The sequence below is a fragment of the Mchenga conophoros genome, linkage group LG13, assembly GCF_057382185.1.
Source record: "Mchenga conophoros isolate Kocher_MC1m ecotype Shallow Benthic linkage group LG13, M_conophoros_male_GT1.1, whole genome shotgun sequence".
Taxonomy (NCBI): domain Eukaryota; kingdom Metazoa; phylum Chordata; class Actinopteri; order Cichliformes; family Cichlidae; genus Mchenga; species Mchenga conophoros.
The window spans coordinates 31,112,626-31,130,953 of record NC_140538.1 but is presented as its reverse complement, the minus strand read 5'-3'; the positions used below and the strand labels follow the sequence as shown (position 1 = coordinate 31,130,953).

General features: G+C 37.6%; 1 protein-coding gene across 1 annotated transcript; it reads right to left on the bottom strand.

Annotated features, from left to right (window-relative positions):
- Positions 1–1,038: 1,038 nt before the first annotated feature.
- Positions 1,039–18,113, bottom strand: LOC146561548 (cadherin-1-like). The gene is made up of 15 exons (XM_085243006.1): positions 17,989–18,113; positions 15,037–15,151; positions 14,298–14,386; positions 13,846–13,947; positions 13,309–13,449; positions 11,650–11,805; positions 11,409–11,550; positions 10,642–10,814; positions 9,822–10,031; positions 5,686–5,841; positions 4,647–4,788; positions 4,257–4,429; positions 3,412–3,495; positions 2,803–2,855; positions 1,039–2,414 (listed from the first exon to the last, which is right to left on the bottom strand). The coding sequence occupies exons 1-14, from the start codon at positions 18,034–18,036 to the stop codon at positions 2,838–2,840; spliced, it is 1,749 nt and encodes a 582-aa protein (XP_085099132.1). The 5' UTR covers positions 18,037–18,113; the 3' UTR covers positions 1,039–2,414; positions 2,803–2,837.
- Positions 18,114–18,328: the final 215 nt, after the last annotated feature.

Genomic DNA, 18,328 nt, shown 5'->3' with positions numbered 1-18,328 from the left:
AGGGTGAGATCTAAAACCTGCAGGACACCGACCCTCGAGGCCTGGAGTTGGACACCCCTGCTCTAATGGTCAGCATTATTAGAGACCCTTTCACATTAGAGGCCTGTTTGATTAAATGTTCAAATCAAACTTTGTTGTTTAAAAGGGCGTGATGACATCACAGTTGGGGTGGCACACAACTTAAATCTTTTCAGCCTCTTTAAGAGGAGATTGTTGTTCCTCTTCTTGTTTAGGTTGATTTCGTTCAGTTTTTTTGTTTTGTTTTTGGTTTCACTATTGCTATTAAAAATATTCCAAAGATATTGTTAAACAAAATATGTAGCTTGCTTAGTGCAGTTGATATTTGCACACAAGAAGTTAATTCTGAAATTAAACTTCTTTGGATATAATAAAACTTTAATATGAAAAAGAATATAAAAAAGAAGAAAAAACAACCTAAATGGCAATCCTTCTACCTTTGCCTTCTCTAAATCATGGACAAAGCAAAAAATTGCAAATATCTTTTCCAAAACAACAAATTAACGATATTTTTCTCGTATTATTTCACACATGCATGACCGACAGACTAAATTTTGTAAAGTGAGTGAGTCGCTGTGCTGGCCTGACACAGTGCACTGAGAGCTCAGACCTATAAGTGAAAGCAACATAGTCAGCAGGCTGGACTTCACCGTCTTTAAATAACATGGTGTTACTCCACCAACAAGCTGTGACTTGCAGTGACAGGCAGCCGGGAAGCCTGAACCAGTCGCTGCCCACTGTTGAAATAGGAAAGTTATTATAAAGGTCTATATGGTTTCACTTTTCTTTCCTGTCAGACATGTTAAATGAGGTCGTTTTCTGTTAGTGGTTATACTAATGCATGTGAATTTGTCGCCATCTAGTGGGCAGCAGTGTATATGAATAACATTCAATTGGGCAGACTTTCTTCTTCATGCATGATCAAAATGAACCCAAGTTTACAAAGCAAGAGCACCAAATTAGAGTGTTGTGTTCCTATGCTTTCATGATAGTGTATAAAAAACAGTCCCAGTTTCAACCTTGTGATTTTCAATGCTTAATTTTATTGGCTTTGACTGAAAGGATACAAGAGGCAGCATAGCAAGAGCAAGAGATAGACAGTTACTGTAAAAAAAAAAAAAAAAAAGAGCAACAATCCCATTTTCCTTTCTTATACATGTATAGTACATATACATTATTTCATTTGTGTTTTATGCAGCAGGCCATATTAAAAGAACTGTGACTATACGGTATTGGGCCACACTGTTAAAAAACTTCCTGGTGATTAACACTGGCTGTTTTGTCACAATGCCATTTTCTGGTGGGTAACCTGGGTTCCCAGCACTCATGTGGTTCTTATGTTGAGACATAAGGTAATATGTCTATAGGTAATAAAAAACAGATATTTGACAAATGTAAAGGTTGGTGCAATGATAGAGATAGTTCTGTTTTCTGATCTTTAGGCTGAATAAGGATTTCTCTGAAGTCAAAGCGGACATGCGTTGATAGTTTTTGCAGGAATATATTTATCTGTGTTAGTCAGTCTATTTGCTGGGAAAAGCTCACTAAAAATGATATGAATAAAAACTATAATTGCAGTAAAACCCTGTTATTAAGTAAAAATAATATGCAGCACCAAGTATATTTTAAACCAGACAATATTGACTGGATTGTGTTTTCAATTCATGAAGTGGTAACTGGATCTGAAATATCATTTGGCATGCAACAGCAAAATGATCCCTGTCATCATACACTTCCTCTACACAACATCCACTTACAAGTTTCTTCTACAAACTTGTAAGTGGATGTAATAGTACTTTATTTTGAGTGTGCATCAAGACAAAGTAACAGTACTTAATTTCTTTGGAATTTAAAGATACTTTTGGACATAACCAACTGAACTTTTATGTTCGGATACCAATACTCTTAATTAGTTATATATGTTTCAGTTACTATAAAGAAGTATATTCCTCAGTGACAGCATGATCATGTTCCAACACATCATCAAATCTATTGTTTATGCAGCTGCTGACTGTGGTTTACACCATTTGAATCTTTTGTTTTCTTTGACAAACAGAGCAAGAAAATCACTTGAAGGAGTGCTCGCTACAATAATCATTGAAAAGAAAAGCAGCAGATACACAGCTCCCCCTGGAAGTTTTCTAAGACACATATGCAGAGCTTCCCACCACCTACAAAATGCTTACATGTGAATAATAACTATGCTGGGAATTTATTGTCACATGATCAGTGACAAACCAGCTTTGATCATTTTAACTGCTCATTCATGCATTCACACCCATTCACATAAGCACTTTTTTCTATGTAAGTGCTTTCTATCTAACATTCACACATGCATATGAAGAGAGCGTCATGTAGAATCAGCCAGTGATAGTTGTCTCTGATGTCTTCGTGCTCTGTTTTGGGTAAAACACAACAAAAGTTTCTAGCATATCAATACGGAGCCACCAAACCAGGGTGAACAATGTTTTTCTTCAAGGGGTCAAACTGACTCAGGATCAGTGGAAATGCAGTAAGTGGAACAAATCAGAAATTACTGTTTGTTTATTATTTTAAAAAGCTCCATTTTTGTTTCAATTTTGTTCTATCCAGAAATGTAGATTCTGTAACAGTAAGGTAAGAGTGCCAGCTCCTTGTGGGTTAATTAAGAAGCACTACTTCTTGTCAGAAGTTAGGTGATGTTAATATTAATTCTAGAAATGTTACAATGGGGGAAGTGATGACAATTAGTGTAGTTCACTATTGGACAATTCAGTTTAAAAAATGAGATGTAGTTAAACTTACCAAACAGGAACAGGAGACCTGAAGCTTTTCCAGGACTACTGGCTCTCCACCACCTGTTATTCAAACACAGGCTGTTAAAGTGCCTCTAAAAACAACAACCGACTGCCAACTACCACATTTTGAAAACAAGGGGCAGCATTTTCACAGTGACAATGTTGCTACTGCTATCCTGTTTTTACTTTTGATGTTGGTTTTTAGCCCTCAGTTAATCAAGAAACTTTACGTTTTTCCAAGGTCAATACTGGACATACAAATATCTTTTTAATATGTAGCCTGGTTTTGTACAACATGAAAGCACAGCCCTCCTGATATGGCACAACATCTCATTAACACACCTTGTTTCTCTGCATTATTTTGATAGCTTTAAGCTAATTTTGGATAATCCTGAACTACTATTAAAACACTATTCATGAAAAGTGTTCTCAGAAAACGTGTCAAGGAAAGAGCATTTCATTCCTTTGTAGTAATGCTGACATCACCACACTGAGAGCAACGGTGCCCAACACTGGGCCAGCCCAGAATCTATTTGACACCTCGGCTAAATTTGCAAACGTGGAGTGATTATTAAGACCCTCTAGTGAAAAAGAGAACATTGATGTTATCTCTGACCTTGATGATTACTTGTGCTTGTCCAGATAACCCTTCTCCCTCCATATCTGCTGCCTGTACTGTCAGAGTGTACTGTGGATATTTCTGTTGGAGGAGAAATATAATAAGTTCAGCTCATCAACAAGAAGGATAAAACATTCTATCATCAGTTTGTATCCAAAGGAGACTCTGATGAGATACTTCTCTTTTTAAAGTTCAGTGGAATATGCTAACTAATTTCTGTTTACATAGAACTGACAGTGTCATCTGACAACATCCCAGCAGGACAAAGTTTTCATGTTGATTATTGGCAACAGGAATATATGGAATCAAGCTTTTTTCTGAAACCAGAAAGAGCTGACAGACACTTTGGTACATTTTAATGTTGCAGATTCATCTAATGCTATAATGCTGTCCACCCTATGAAGCTAACCACTAACTGTGTGGTAGCATAGGCAGAATGAGAGCCAGGGAGTTTATTTTCCAGTTGCACTCAGAAGAGACAGTTTTATTTCATTTTTGAACATATATCTTTGAGACAGCACCAGATCATATTTAACTTTGTCTACACTGACACACCTGTGTTAGCCTACTTGAATTAGTGGACATAAGTGGACAGATATCAGCTAAACAAGTAAAATGGAATGAAGTCGTGATCTTTTCCTGCTTCTTTGATACAATTTGCTGTTTGTTAAAGCTGTTTTTAATTTGTAAAAAAGTGGTACAGGGGAAAAGAAAAGTTAAAACTGCCAACTTAATAGTTGTTCTTTTTTTTTCTAAATCCCTTGTATGCCAGTCATAAGTGGGTCCCCTTATCCCGAGCTGGCCAGTGTGCTTACTGTCACTGAATGCGTTAGAAGGCTAACCTCTCTGTCTAGTCCAGTGCCAGCAACACTGATGGCTCCAGTAACTGAGTTGATTTCAAACATGTTGTCACTGGGCAGCTGCGGGTCTTGCCTCAGAATACGGTAACGGATATCTGAGTTGGCATTATCTGGTTCATCAGAATCTGTAGCCTCGACCTTAATCACTTCAGAACCTGGAGAGAAAGAATTCAGAAGTAGGAATTAAGAACAGTCATTCAGGCTTTGTTTATCTTTTATTTATAGTAGGTTTACAATGTACACATCCCACTTTACTGGAGCTAATTACAAATAAAGTACCTTGTAACTATTAGCAACCGATTCCTTTTTCTCCTGTAAAAGTGAAACAAGCACACATGACAAGCAAGCTTAAATTAAAAACACTATCAGTACCTTGTGCTGAGTTTTCAGCAACTTGTCCCTCAAAGGTGTTTTGAGAGAAGACAGGTTTGTTGTCATTCTGGTCGATGACTTTAACTGTAACACTCATGACCTCCTGGTGATCTCCACTTTCTGCCACGACATGCACTTGTAGCTGCCAATATACAATCACATTAAAATTATGCTGTTCAAAAAAAGAATAAACAATGTACATTAATGCTTTTATTCAAAATAATAGGAACATTTTGGGGCTTTATTGGATAGAGAAAGTGTAGATAGACAGAGAGAAGGAAAGACATGCAGCAAAGGGCTGCGGGTCATACTCAAACCACACCTGTTGCTGCTGCTGTGGTAAATAAAATAAAAAAATCTGTCAGCACAACTCTTTGGGCTTAAATTATTAGAAAGACTTCTGATAGCTTATTGCTCAGACTATGTTTTAATTATAAAACAAAAGGTTATAATCTATTTTCTTACAAAGAACTACCATAAATATCTTTGGTAGATAGTGAAACATCCACACTCTCCTGTTGTCTTTCTGTGACTTAATACTTTGATGCAGTATAAATGGGAGAGAAGCTATAAAACTTGTAAAACGTGTTCATCTGGACGTAACATTTAAGTGGAAGAAATATTGGCCATGAGTACCATCCAGAGAGAGTTGGGGAATGGCTGCAACCACAGCATTGTAAGATGTTGAAAGATGGTGGACAAGGAGGACGCTGGGTTGAGCAGGAGTCAAGGAGCCTGTTTATGTGAACCACCTCTGAACTGAAGAGGGGGCCTAAGGTTTACATCTCTCACTGCAAATTCATTTGTATTTTAATTTAGATTCAAATAGCATTTACATTCTGAAGCAGTAACCTTATTTTATTCTTATGTTAATACATCAATAGATTCAGTTACTTTTGCATAAAAACACCGCTTTCAAGTGGTCCAAGAGTACATTTCAGAGCTTGTACTTTTTCACTTTCACTTAAGTAAAGAGGTTGATTCAGTACTTTTACCTTTACTGGAGTATTTTTTAAACACAAGAAAAATGTCACTTTACCTTATAATGGGCTACTTCCTCTCTGTCGACTGGCTGTGTGACATACAGACTGCCAGTGTCTCTATTCATGGTGAAAAGGGCAACAGGAGGCTGATCAGCTCCTGGACCAGTGATGCTGTAATGTAAATTCTGCTTTTGATGTTCATCAGACCGTATCTAAACAAAACACACCAGGATTAGGTTAAACCACTCTCACTGACTACAGTTATAATATTGCACAACAACTATTGTAAAGCAGTTGTGCAGAGGTCTTTAGCTGTACTTTTTTTAAAACATTTATTATTAGCCCATTATTAGTTTTAACAAATTTTACGTAATACACCATGGACATAAAAAAATGCATAATGATAAAACAGAAAACAAAACAAAACAAACCATAACAGAAGGTAAGGGCAGATATACAAATCAAGTTAGCACTTCAAGCCGTTAAGTCCACAGTGTATACATTACAGTTCACCAAAACGCTGTAGAATTTTGACCATATGGACCAAAACTTGTCCAGTTTATTTCTTAATGCATAAGTTATTTCCTCCATAGATAGTATAGATGTCAGTCCATTAAACCACTGAGATAGTCCACATATTTTTTGATTTTTCCAACACATAGCAACACAGCGCTTGGCTTCCAAAAGTCGATCGTTAACAGAGCTCTATTGTTTGCAGCAAGTACAAAATTATTTGTGTATATATTTAAAATACATATGTTGGGACTGAGTGGAATCACATCACCAATGATTGGACAGATTTATTACCTTTTCCCAAAAAACTTTCACATGTGGACATTCCCATATACAGTGAAACAAAGAACTCCTATCCACTCCACACTTAATACAGGTGTCTGGGATGTTTGGGTTAAAATGATGCATTTTTGATGGAGTAATATATTGTCTTGTTAACCATTTATGTTGAAGTAGTTTAGATTAATTGTCTGACTCTGGGCCAAGAAGCATGATTTATACCAATCGTCATCTGATATATCCATTTGCAAATCATTCCTCCAAGCCTCTAAAATAGACTGCGTTGATTCTTTGGAATTTTCCATAAATAATTTGTACAATGCAGAAACTTGGCCTCTCTCATTTAGATGATTTATAACTGTATTCTCTAGAGAGGAGTAGGTGGGGATTTCAAAGCTGTTACCTTGTGTGGTTAAGATAACATTTCTTAATTGAAGAAATTTAAAAAGAAATGTTTGACAGGAATAGAAAATGTACTTCTAAGCTGTTCAAAAGCCATAAGAGTATTATTCCTAAACATATCAGACACTTTTCTTATACCTTGACCGAACCAAAGTTTAAAGCCTGCATCCGCCCTACCAGGAGGAAAGCTGTTATTTCCAAATATTGGAGTGAACCTAGAAAGTTGTGACGTTTCTCCCAAGTAGTTATGTGTTTCATACCAGATCATTACAGTGTTTTTAAAAAAAGGGGTTCTTAGTTTGCTTAAGTAGTGCTTTCCTGTTGGCTGAGTAAAGATATAAGTTAGGGGGAATTTTGATTTCTGTAGACTGCATAGAAACTCACGCTGGAGTCTGCTCATTAGCAAAATAAAACATTGCCACTCTGATTTGAGCAGAAGTACCACGTTAAATTAGGAAGTTGTAAACCCCCTCTTTCATAAGGAAGGTATAGTAAGGAGATTCTGAGCCTTGGTCTTTTGCTATTTCAGATAAAGTTTCGGAATCGTTTTTGCAAATCTTAAAAGAAAGATTTTGGTCGAGAGAGAGATATTGATTGAAAAAGGTAAAGATATTTGGGCAAAATTTACATTTTTAGTATATTAATACGATCAATTAAAGATATAGGTAATTTCGTCCATCTATTTAGGAGTGTAGTAACTGACGTCGTTAAGGAATTATAATTGGATGCAAGAATATTTTCAATTGAGGGAATTGATTTCACACCTAGATAAGTAAACCCATGTTCAGATTGCAGAAAGGGAGGATTTTGCAGAAACTGGAGGACTTTGTCGTTCATTTTTATTCAAAAATAATATTTCAGACTTTTTATTTTGTAACCAGAAAATGTACTACGGTAAATGTATTAATGAGACTTAATATGGATGGTATTGATTTGTTTAAATTGGTGCAGAACAGGATCATATCATCTGCATATAGGGCAATACGGTGGTCAACATTGCCTACTTTAATTCCTGATATGTTTTTATGATTCCAAATTGGCATTGCAAGAGACACAATTGCCAAGGTGAACAAGAGAGGTGACAAAGGGCACCTTGTGTAGTACCACGATAGAGTCTGAATGGTGTGGAAAAAAGACCGTTAGTTAAAATCTCTTCTTGAGGATTGGAGTATATCAATTGAATCCATTTTAAAAATCTGTTTCCAATACCAAACTTTCTCAAAACTTCAAATAAAAATGGCCATTCAATCCTGTCAAAGGCTTTTTCATCATCCATTGAGATTAATGCGTTGTCTCTGGTCTATTTTTTCTCATAAATGATCTTCATGACCCTCCGTATATTGTGAAACCTCTACCTCCCCTGGATAAAGCCATTCTGGTCTGAGTGAATCATATTAGGCAAGAGTGTCTCTAGTCTCGTAGCTAATAATTTGCAAAGTATCTTTTAATCAACAGTGAAATTGGTCTATAAGAACTGCAATTAATTGCTGGCTTTCAATAAAAGGTTTCAGTAAAAGTGTAATTGTTGCAATATTACAAGGGGGGGGGGGCGAGACCCAGATTCAAATGATTCCTGATACATATCCAATAAGGGCTGGATCAAACTGTCTTTAAATATGTTGTATATTTTTATTGGTATCAGTATTGGTATAATCAGGTCCAGTTTTACCCCCTTTCATGTTCCTTATAGCATTATAATTTCTTCTACTCTTATATTAAGCCCTAGTTCATCCATACCGTTCTAGGAAAATGCAGCTGATCTAAAAAAAAATAAATCATTTTTTAAATTAAAATGAATTTAAATGCTCAGTTTTGTATAGCTGTTTATAAAAAGTGCAAAAAGAGTCATTAATATGTTTAGGATCAGCTGTGATCTGTCCTTCATCTGTAGTTACAGAATTTATTGTTCGTCTGAGCCTGTTAAATACGCCAAGCCAGTATTTTACTTGCTTTTTCATCCTGTTCATAATATGACTGTTTCAGTCTTATTAAACTGTTAGTAGCTTTATTTAATGACAAAATATTGAATTTAGCTCTGAGTTTATTTAACTCTAGAATTGGAGCATTAGATTTGGATATAAATATCTCTTCCTCAATGTCTTTTGCCCTCTCAGGAAAGCCTCCCATTTTAAAGTAGCCGTGGTTTGAGTTGTATTATAAGCAAAGTAATAATCTATTTGCTTTCCAATGTGTTCCAAGAATTCTGGATCTTTCAACCAGAAAGATTGCAGTCGCCATCTAGTGGTAAATAATGGTAAGCTGGGTAAATATAGTTGAAATGAAACGGTGGAGTGATCTGATATGACAATACTATCACACCAGGATTTAGTTACCATGGATACCAAGGATGCAGAAAGTAAGAAATAGTCAATTCTGGAAAAGGTCCCATGAGTGCTAGAGTAGCAAGAGAAAGTAATCTTATCTGGGTGCATGTTTCTCCAAACATCAACTAAATTGAATTCAGTCATAAATTGTAGTATTTCCTTTCTAGACTGCTTATGAGCTGAATTGACTCCACTTGATTTATCAACACTTGAATAAAGTGTGCAATTAAAATCTCCCCCAATAATGATTTATCCTGGAAATAACAAAACAGATTTCTAAAAAAAGATGGGTTGTCATTATTGCATTCATATGTATTAAGTTCAATTTGTGAGGCTATCTCACATTGGACAATAAAATATCTGCCATAATAATCACTAATAATGTTAACAAGGTTATATGGTACTGAGTTATGAATTAGTGTAATTACGCCTCTGGATTGAGAATTATATGAAGCATGAATAATGTGACTCGACAAATTAAAGCTCAAGTAATATTTTTACAAGCGACCCACCTAACTGCTGATGACACTATTAGAGTAAGGAGACAATGGCCGGATTCGATTCATAACTTGTTTCAGTTTAACCAGTTTATTCAACCTTCGAGTAAACCAACACGGAGACATCCTGTGCAGAAACAAAAGTCTGAAGTTAATTTCAGAATCAGATTCTCTTACTTCAATTAACTTAATAGGATAGGGTCCTCTGTTGTTCTCAGTGAAGAAAATAGCTGGAAAAACACGTGCAGTGTTTGGTTCCACGTTGCTGCTGCTGTCAGGAGCATTACTGCTGCCATCTGTCACCGTGAGGATGACTTTGGTTTGTCCAGTTAACCCTTCTCCCGCCATATCTGATGCTTGTACTGTCAGAGTGTACTGTGGATATTTCTGGTAAGATACAGACATCAGCTCATCAACAGGAAGGAAGAAACACTGACATCGGTTTACAGACTGTAACACAGCCTTCAGACGGACTAAAGCTCTTCATCTATGAAGGCCGATTCTGCTGAAAAGCTGAAGTTTAACTTGTTTAATATTTTACTTATGACAAACATGATGCTTTTGAGAGGCGTGACCAAACTTAATAAAATAAAGTATTCCTTGACCATTTGGCACGAGGCTGTTTGTTGTTGCTCTGCGAAGTCAGTCGCAAAGAGTTTTACGATGCTGCACCAAAAACAGATTTCTCTGATCTGCCATAGTTTGCATGGAAGACACAGATTTATCTGACAAACTATTTGCCAAGTAGGAATTGTGTGTCCAGAGGCATGACACAAACCAGAAATGTAGACTGATAAACTATAACTATACTTCAGAGGCTGTGTCAAATTTGAGTTTCATTATCAAAAAACAAAACATGTTTTTTTGCAGCACCCTCTTTGTGACTGATTTCTAGCAGTGACAGGCAGACTACTGATCCTGATTCATTACAAAATGTTTTTTCAGCCCTTAGGTGTAAGAGGACACTTGTGTTTTAAATGCGTTTAACAGGTTTTACCTCTCTATCCAGTCCTCTACCAGTGATTCTGATGCTTCCAGTAATTGGGTTGATTTCAAACATGTTGTCAGTGGGCAGCGGTGGGTCCTGGTTCAGAATACGATAGCGGAGCTCTGAGTTGTCAGTATTTGGCTCATCGTCGTCTTTGGCCTCAACCTTAACCACCTCAGTCCCTGGAGTGGAGGAAATAAAAAAGAAGTTCCTGAAGGTCTTCACACTGCTTCATTTACAAGATTTTCTGAATAAAATGGACGTAATGCAAAACGTCTGCTAATTTCCTTCCAACCCAATTCATTCTCTGGTGCTTTCGGCGTCATTTTGATTATCTTTAAGTCTCTGGTATCTTGAGATTCCTTAAATATAGTGGACGTGGAGAAACCTCCATCACGGATAACAATTATAAATAATAATGGATTGTATTTATATAGCGCTTTTCGGGGCACTCAAAGCACTTTACAATTCCACTATTCAGTCACTCTCACATTCACACACTGGTGGAGGCAGCTACAGTTGTAGCCACAGCTGCCCTGGGGCAGACTGACAGAAGCGAGGCTGCCATATCGCACCATCAACCCCTCTGGCCAACACCAGTAGATGGTAGGTGAAGTGTCTTGCCTAAAGACACAACGACCGAGACTGTCCGAGCCGGGGCTCGAACCGGCAACCTTTCAGTTACAAGACAAACTGCCAACTCTTTGAGCCACGATCGTCCAAAAACAAAGAAAACTACCTAAGAAGTCCAGAGGCAATAAGGTTTCTATACATACCGATGGCCGTGGCCTCAGCAACATTTGCTTTGTACTCCACCGTAAAATAAGGTTTGTTGTCGTTCTGGTCGATCACACGTACTATAATCTCCATGGGATCCTCAGCTTGTCCTGCTCCGTCACTCACAGCATGTGCTTCAAACTACACAGACAGAAGATTTTAAGTTTATATACACACACACACACACTTTTCCAATGGGGATCAAAATGCAATAATCAGGTACGAAGTGAGGATGATTACCGTGTAACTGGCTGTTTGCTCTCTGTCGAGTGGCTGTGTTACATACATATTGCCCGTCTCTCTGTCCATTGTGAAACGATTAACAGGAGGCAGATCAGCTCCAGGACCAGTGATGCTGTAAAAGAGCTTCTTGAATTTATCGTCACTAGAGCGGATCTGGAAAAACAAACAAAAACAAATGAAAAACACAACAGGACTAATTAAGATCACTCTCACCATCTAAAGTAACTGTTAAATAGTAAAGAGGCTGTGCATTAGACTCAAATTCAAGAGATTTCTGGTTATTTTGATATATAGAGCAGAAGGACTCCTTGTGATCTCAAATCAAAAAGATTTAGATTCTCTAAGCATTTTGGGCACACTATAATTACTCATTGTAAATAATCTGAGTTATTAGCGTAGTGTTATCGTCAACCAATTTACTCCAGTTTTAGTTAATTTTGTGTGTCACTGTTGCCAAGTTCAAAACACTCCATACCGCAGGATTAAGACCCTATAGTATTAGAAAGAAATCACAACAATCATTGTAAGGATTGTAAGAAAAACAAGACAGCCCCCATAATCTTATAATTACAATACTGTATTTGGTTAAAATTTCCGATTGTTCAAATATGTTATTTTCTTTAGTTGTAAGATAATGTGTGCCCCAGTCTCAAATGAGGAGAATTATTCCTCTGTTACACCACAAGAGGGACCATCTCCTGAAATGAGCAGCTCTGGCTGCCAGGCCACTCACCATGAGGCAGTGTGCCTAACGAACGCTGTGTGAGACTGTGTACAAACCTGTAACTATGTGCATATAGTTGCAGAATATACAGTAAAGGCAGACGCACAAAGCTAAACTGGTTTCTATTTCTTTTAATCTAAGTGTGCAACAGGATCATTCAATAAGGCATCTTGTGATCTCTGAATAAGGAATTATTTTGATATCAAATCTTATTACTGAGTTTCGTTGTGGCACACGTGGGACAGTTTTCTCTCTCGCTGATCATCTAACTAATAATCAATGAAATCTGAATGCTGCTTATTTTAACAACCAAACCTGACTGATGTATTACTGGAGACATGAGTAACTGCAGGTTAGTGGTTCTTTTTTTGTCAAAATCTGTTCTCTGTTGTTGTTGTTGTTGTTGTTTTTAAATATAATTTTGTTTTACATTTATATGGATGAATCTGAGACTGAATGGTTGTCTGTGTCTCTGTGTGTTGGCCCTGCGACAGACTGGCGACCTGTCCAGGGTGCACCCCGCCTCTCGCCCTCTGACAGCTGGGAAAGGCTCCAGTGCCCCCCGCGACCCTGGAACGGATAAGCGGAAGCGAATGGATGGAGGGATTTATATGGATGCTTCCTGTTTGTTTTTGTTTCCCGAGTCTTTAATTCAATAGTTTTTGGAACAAATAATCTGCCCATTGTGCACAGCCACGTTTTAACTGGTACAATCACACACAGACATTTTACAGTTGTTCTTTTCAAAACAGTATTTTAATGATTGCCAAACTGAGTTGCTTTCAAGTGGCATTTGAAAATGACAGCAAATGTCAAAACGAGTATACCCACTGTAAAGAAAGCCAAATGGAAAAGATCCTGTCGCGAAAACAACAAATTGAAATACACTTTAGAATAAATGTTTTGCCACAAGATAATTGAGGTCCCCTTACCATAGCTACTTTCAGGGGATAGGTTCCTCTCTTATTCTCAGTAACACTGAGTGAAGGAATAACCCAGGATCTCTTCCTCCTCCTCAGCCCTCCACCTGGCTTGGGAAACTGCAGAACAGGCACCTGAGCATCAGCTGCATTCTGGGAAAACAAGCAGACATTTTATAGAAGAACACTTCCAGAAATGGATCAAGTGCAATGAGGAGGATGAGATACATTCGATGTACTAGGATTATGTTGACTGTCAAAGGTGGCTGTAACAACAAGAGTAGCTCTGTAACCCACTAACTAAATGTAACCGACCCTTACATGTGCAGCCACACAGTGTTAAAGAGAAACAGCTCTTTGTGTCCAGAGCCTTAGTTTTGTATTCAAAGTCATTAAAAAGGTACTTGAGGTTTCATGCTCTAAGTAAATAACAGTACGATGTAAGCGGGATATTTTCCTTAAAAAAAATTATTTCGAGAAGAAGAAAAAATTGGTTTTCTTTTGTCTCTTATCTGACTGCTGAGCCCACTTTAATATAGTGATGCTCACCATGCTCACACTGACAGGAATGGTCAGTTTTAGGCCTTGTGAGTCCCAGGAGTGGATGAAGAAGTCATGGTGTCCTTCATGAAGATAAACTGCTCTCTTTACCTGAAAGAAAACATTTTTTATAGATTTTTAAAGAAGCTAACATGTAAAAAACATTCAGGATTTGTCAAAGTAAAATTCAGTGATGTCCGTTAGCAGTCTATGATACAGTGCTCAGTCGTCGAAGAAACTTTTGCTCCTCTTTAAATATGTTGCAACATTTCAGCTTTCATGTCAGCAAAAGCTAAAATATCCTCAGAGCTAGAAACGCTCAGTTCTTTTCAGCAAAAAATCCCACAAACACTAATTAATCTAACATTGTCAGAGATATTTGCTGCAGTACATTCAAGTGTTTACTACTTTCTGTTTACCCACAAAAACAGTACCAAGCAAGTCTTTGAATCTGCACTCACCATCAGTACACCGTCTGTCTTTACTACAAAACGTTTGTCAGAGGTGTCAAACAGAAATCTTGTGCGATCTGTGCAGTCAGTGAAGCCCACTGAGAACAGAGAGAGAATAGTTATTGTTTAATTACTGGAGTTCATGAAGAGAAAGAAAAATAAGTGGCACGTCTTAAATGCATAAGAACAAAGTAATAAAAACTGTTGTTAAATCAAATAGAAGTTAAGAAATATCCTATGCTTTGAAGGTCTATGAAGACTCATGTATCAAAGCTGCAGAAAAATTGGTATTAGTTGATATCATGCCTGGTATTACTTCGGCTACTCTATAAGTATGTTAACTGGTCTAGTCTTATTACACCTCCTACATATCTGCAAGCTGCTTTGAAACCAACTTCAGCTTCAGGTGTGGTGAAATGTGCACATGTGATGTGAGATGTTTTGTCATCATTGTAGCTGTGCATGACAAACAAATATTTTGATTAATATATTTTTGGTATGGTGACGTAGTGGTTAATACTTTGGCTCACAGCAAGATGGTCTTGTGGTACAAACCCAGGAGCTCCAGGTGCAATAGTTTTCTCACTTGTGAAAAATGTGTTTGATTAAGAAATTTCATCCCTGAAATTCTCAGCTATTTGAAATGTGCTGTTTGCTTTTAACCTGTTGATGGCCTCTCAGAAACAAATCCCTACTAACTGCAACTTTAAACCACTACTAACCAATATACAACCATTTCTGTTATTACCTTTGCCCAGTACTGTGCCTCTTGTCAGGTAGTTTCTCGTCACACTGAAAGTGAGCTGATCTGACTGAAACCCAGGTACACATACTGGCTCCTCAGCAGTCACTAAATTTGGAGGCTAGGACAGAAGAAACAGCATTTTAATGGTTTCCACGAATGATTCAGATTCCTTTAAACAATTACTTGTGCATGCAGTTGTAGGTAGATCATCAGAGACATTACAGAGTTTTCAAAAGTATCACCAAGCAAGAAAAAAAGAACTTATCAGTGCGGTTACTTTCTGGTTCCCAGCAAAATAAGAAAAAAGTGTTTATAAGTAGGACTTCCCTGGTGTAGGCACAGGGCGCAGGATGTTTAGTAGCAACATGTTTCAGTCAGCCGTGTGGTGTTGTGAGAATGAGGACCCAAAATGCAGGCATTGGCTGTGATGCAAGTGAGCTCTTTATTACACGAGGTGAAAAACAACAAAAGCGAGGATGACAAGGACAGAACTAAAACATAGCCTAAACTGGGGAAAAACTAGACAACACAAACACACAAACCTAAAACCATACAACCTCTGGACGAAGATCGGAAATGTCACAGAGAATGTTGGGCAGACAGATGCAGAAATTTCACCAGGTTACACAGACCAGGTGACAAGGAACACAGGCAGGCACACACTATAAACAGGGCTGCACATAAGTGGTCCGCGTGCGCTGTCAAAATAAAAGAGGTGCACCAGATAAGAAGTTGAAACGCGTGTTTGCGTACATAATTTTCTGGAGGAGGATAGACATTTGTTTAGAACTCTTAAAGATGTCGAAGAAGCTCCTTTAAGCAGTTACTGTGATGTTCCTCCACCTCCAAAGAAATGTCAGGAGTCCAAACCGCAAAAGAAGCGCGTATTCCTAGAAAAGTGGTTGCAGAAGGTGAGCTGGCTTCAAACAAATGATTGCGCGCACAGAATGTGGCGCAGAATGTGCCGCATACTCCCATACAACTTATGTGCACCCCTGACTATAAATACAGACAAGGTAACGAGGGAATGACATAGCAGAGGGGAACACAGCTGCACCTAATTAGACAAGACAAGGAAGTAAAACAGAATAAACTAACATGAGACAGGACCTTTCAAAGTAAAACAGAAACTTCACAAACACAAGCTCAGGGACATGAACAGAGCAGAGGGGGAGGACTCAGGCAACCAAAATCAGAAACAACTAGAACATAAGATAATAATAATACCAAACACAAAACGACCCAGGACCATGACAAAATCAGTGTTATTTGTTATCTATCCCTTATATTTGTTATCGTCCACCTGGGTCTTACAGAGTTTCTGTCTGTTTGCTCAGACTTTTTATCTGATTTAGTGCTCAGCTCAGTAAAATAATTATTGTGGGTGATTTTAACATCCATGTAGATGCTAAAAATGACAGCCTCAACATGGCATTTAATCTGTTTTTAGACTCAATCGGTTTCTCTCAAAATGTAAAAGAACCCACCCACCACTTTGATCACACTCTAGATCTTGTTTTAACATATGGCATAGAAACTGAACATTTAACAGTGTTTCCTGAAAACCCTCTCCTGTCTGATCATTTCCTGATAACATTTATATTCACAATAATTGATTACACAGCGGTGGGGAACATCCATTGTTATCGTCCTCTATACCTTTTTACCAACACAGAGCAGAACAGCTTCCTGAACACTACTCCAACAGAGGTTGATTACCTTGTTAATAATTTTAACTCTTCTAAGTATGACTCTGGATACTGTAGCTCCTGTGAAAAATAAGGCCTCAAATCAGAAGTACTTGAATCCCTGGTATAACTCTCAAACACGTACAACTGATACTTTGATACTTATTTAGTCTTTTTGTCCAGTTGATCGTTCAGTCAGGTTTCAGAGCTCATCACAGCACAGAAACAGCTTTAGTGAAGGTTACAAATGATCTTCTCTTGGCCTCTGACAGTGGACTCATCTCTGTGCTTGTCCTGCTAGACCTCAGTGCAGCGTTCCATACTGTCGACCATAATATCCCATGAGAGCGATTAGAACATGCTGTAGGTATTACAGGTACTGTGCTGCAGTGGTTTGTATCATATCTATCTAATAGACTCCAATTTGTGCATGTAAATGGAGAGTCCTCTTCACACACTGAGGTTAATTATGGAGTTACACAGGGTTCAGCGCTAGGACTAATTCTGTTTACATTATACATGCTTCCCTTAGGCAGTATCATCGAAGACATCGAAGCATACATTTTCACTGCTATGCAGATGACACCCAGCTCTGTCTATATCGGATCTATACCTGATATTCTGTCCTGTTACCTAACCAACCAAAATTTCAAATTCAATTTGGAAATCGTGGATTCTTTGGGTTAAAAATGTGACAGAGTGCACTGCTTGTCGTGCAGTTGAACCCCATCTTACACTTGAACTCAACTGTAACACACCTCCACAGTGATTTTTCAGAGAATGCTTTACGTATTTCAGCAAGACTATGCCAAATCTTTTTCTGCATGCAATCCAACAGCATGGTTTCATAAGAGCAAGAAGTGTCTGCAGGCTAGACCTTTCAGTCACTTGAATTCAAGAAAAATTCAATTCAGCAGAACTGGAAATGAAATGAGAAACATAGCAAAGGACATTACAAACTATTAAGAATCTAAAATCTTTATCAGTACCGTATAGAAAAAATAAAGGCTTCTGAAACTGTAGCAACTGGTCCCATTAAATATAGAAAAGAGTGTTGTTAGAAGAGGTGATGCAGCAGAGTTGTGCTGTCACTGTCATCTATAAACAAAAACTCAATTTTATCCTCAATTTTTAAAAATAGTAAAAGAAATAGTAAAAAAATGTCTTGTAGAACATTTGAACTAATATTCAGTATTAAAATGATTTTGAAAATGCAAAATATGTAATATGATTTAATATATAAATATGTAAGATATCTAATTCTTACCTGAAAAACTGTTAAAATGCACCAAATTACAAACCAAATGCTCCCCATGTCTTTCTCTCAGTGAAGGCAGAGCACAATAACCAATGATCTTGTTTCCTGAGGGTAGTTACAGCAACTGAACATTCACGTAGACGAGTCTACTTTCAGCGCATGACATCAGCTTGTAGAAGCTCTGGCTCTGTTTTCCTGATATGGTCATGCACACTAAACACACCTGAGCAGACAGATTTCAGTAGTTTCTGTATTTATGAACATGTAACAGACATACAACATACACTCTGCAGCATAGAGAAAGTTCAGCTTCAAAAAATAAACTATTAAGAGTAAGTCATGTAACTTC

What these genes read in the sequence shown, in the direction of transcription:
- LOC146561548 (XM_085243006.1), bottom strand. Translation starts at nt 18,036, where the DNA reads ATGGGGAGCATTTGGTTTGTAATTTGGTGCATTTTAACAGTTTTTCAG. An exon ending in GCATTTTAACAGTTTTTCAG is followed by an intron (nt 15,152 to 17,988) that starts GTAAGAATTAGA and finishes CTTCTGTCCTAG; the next exon opens with CCTCCAAATTTAGTGACTGC. An exon ending in TGCTGAAAACTCAGCACAAG is followed by an intron (nt 4,430 to 4,646) that starts GTACTGATAGTG and finishes CTTTCTCTCCAG; the next exon opens with GTTCTGAAGTGATTAAGGTC.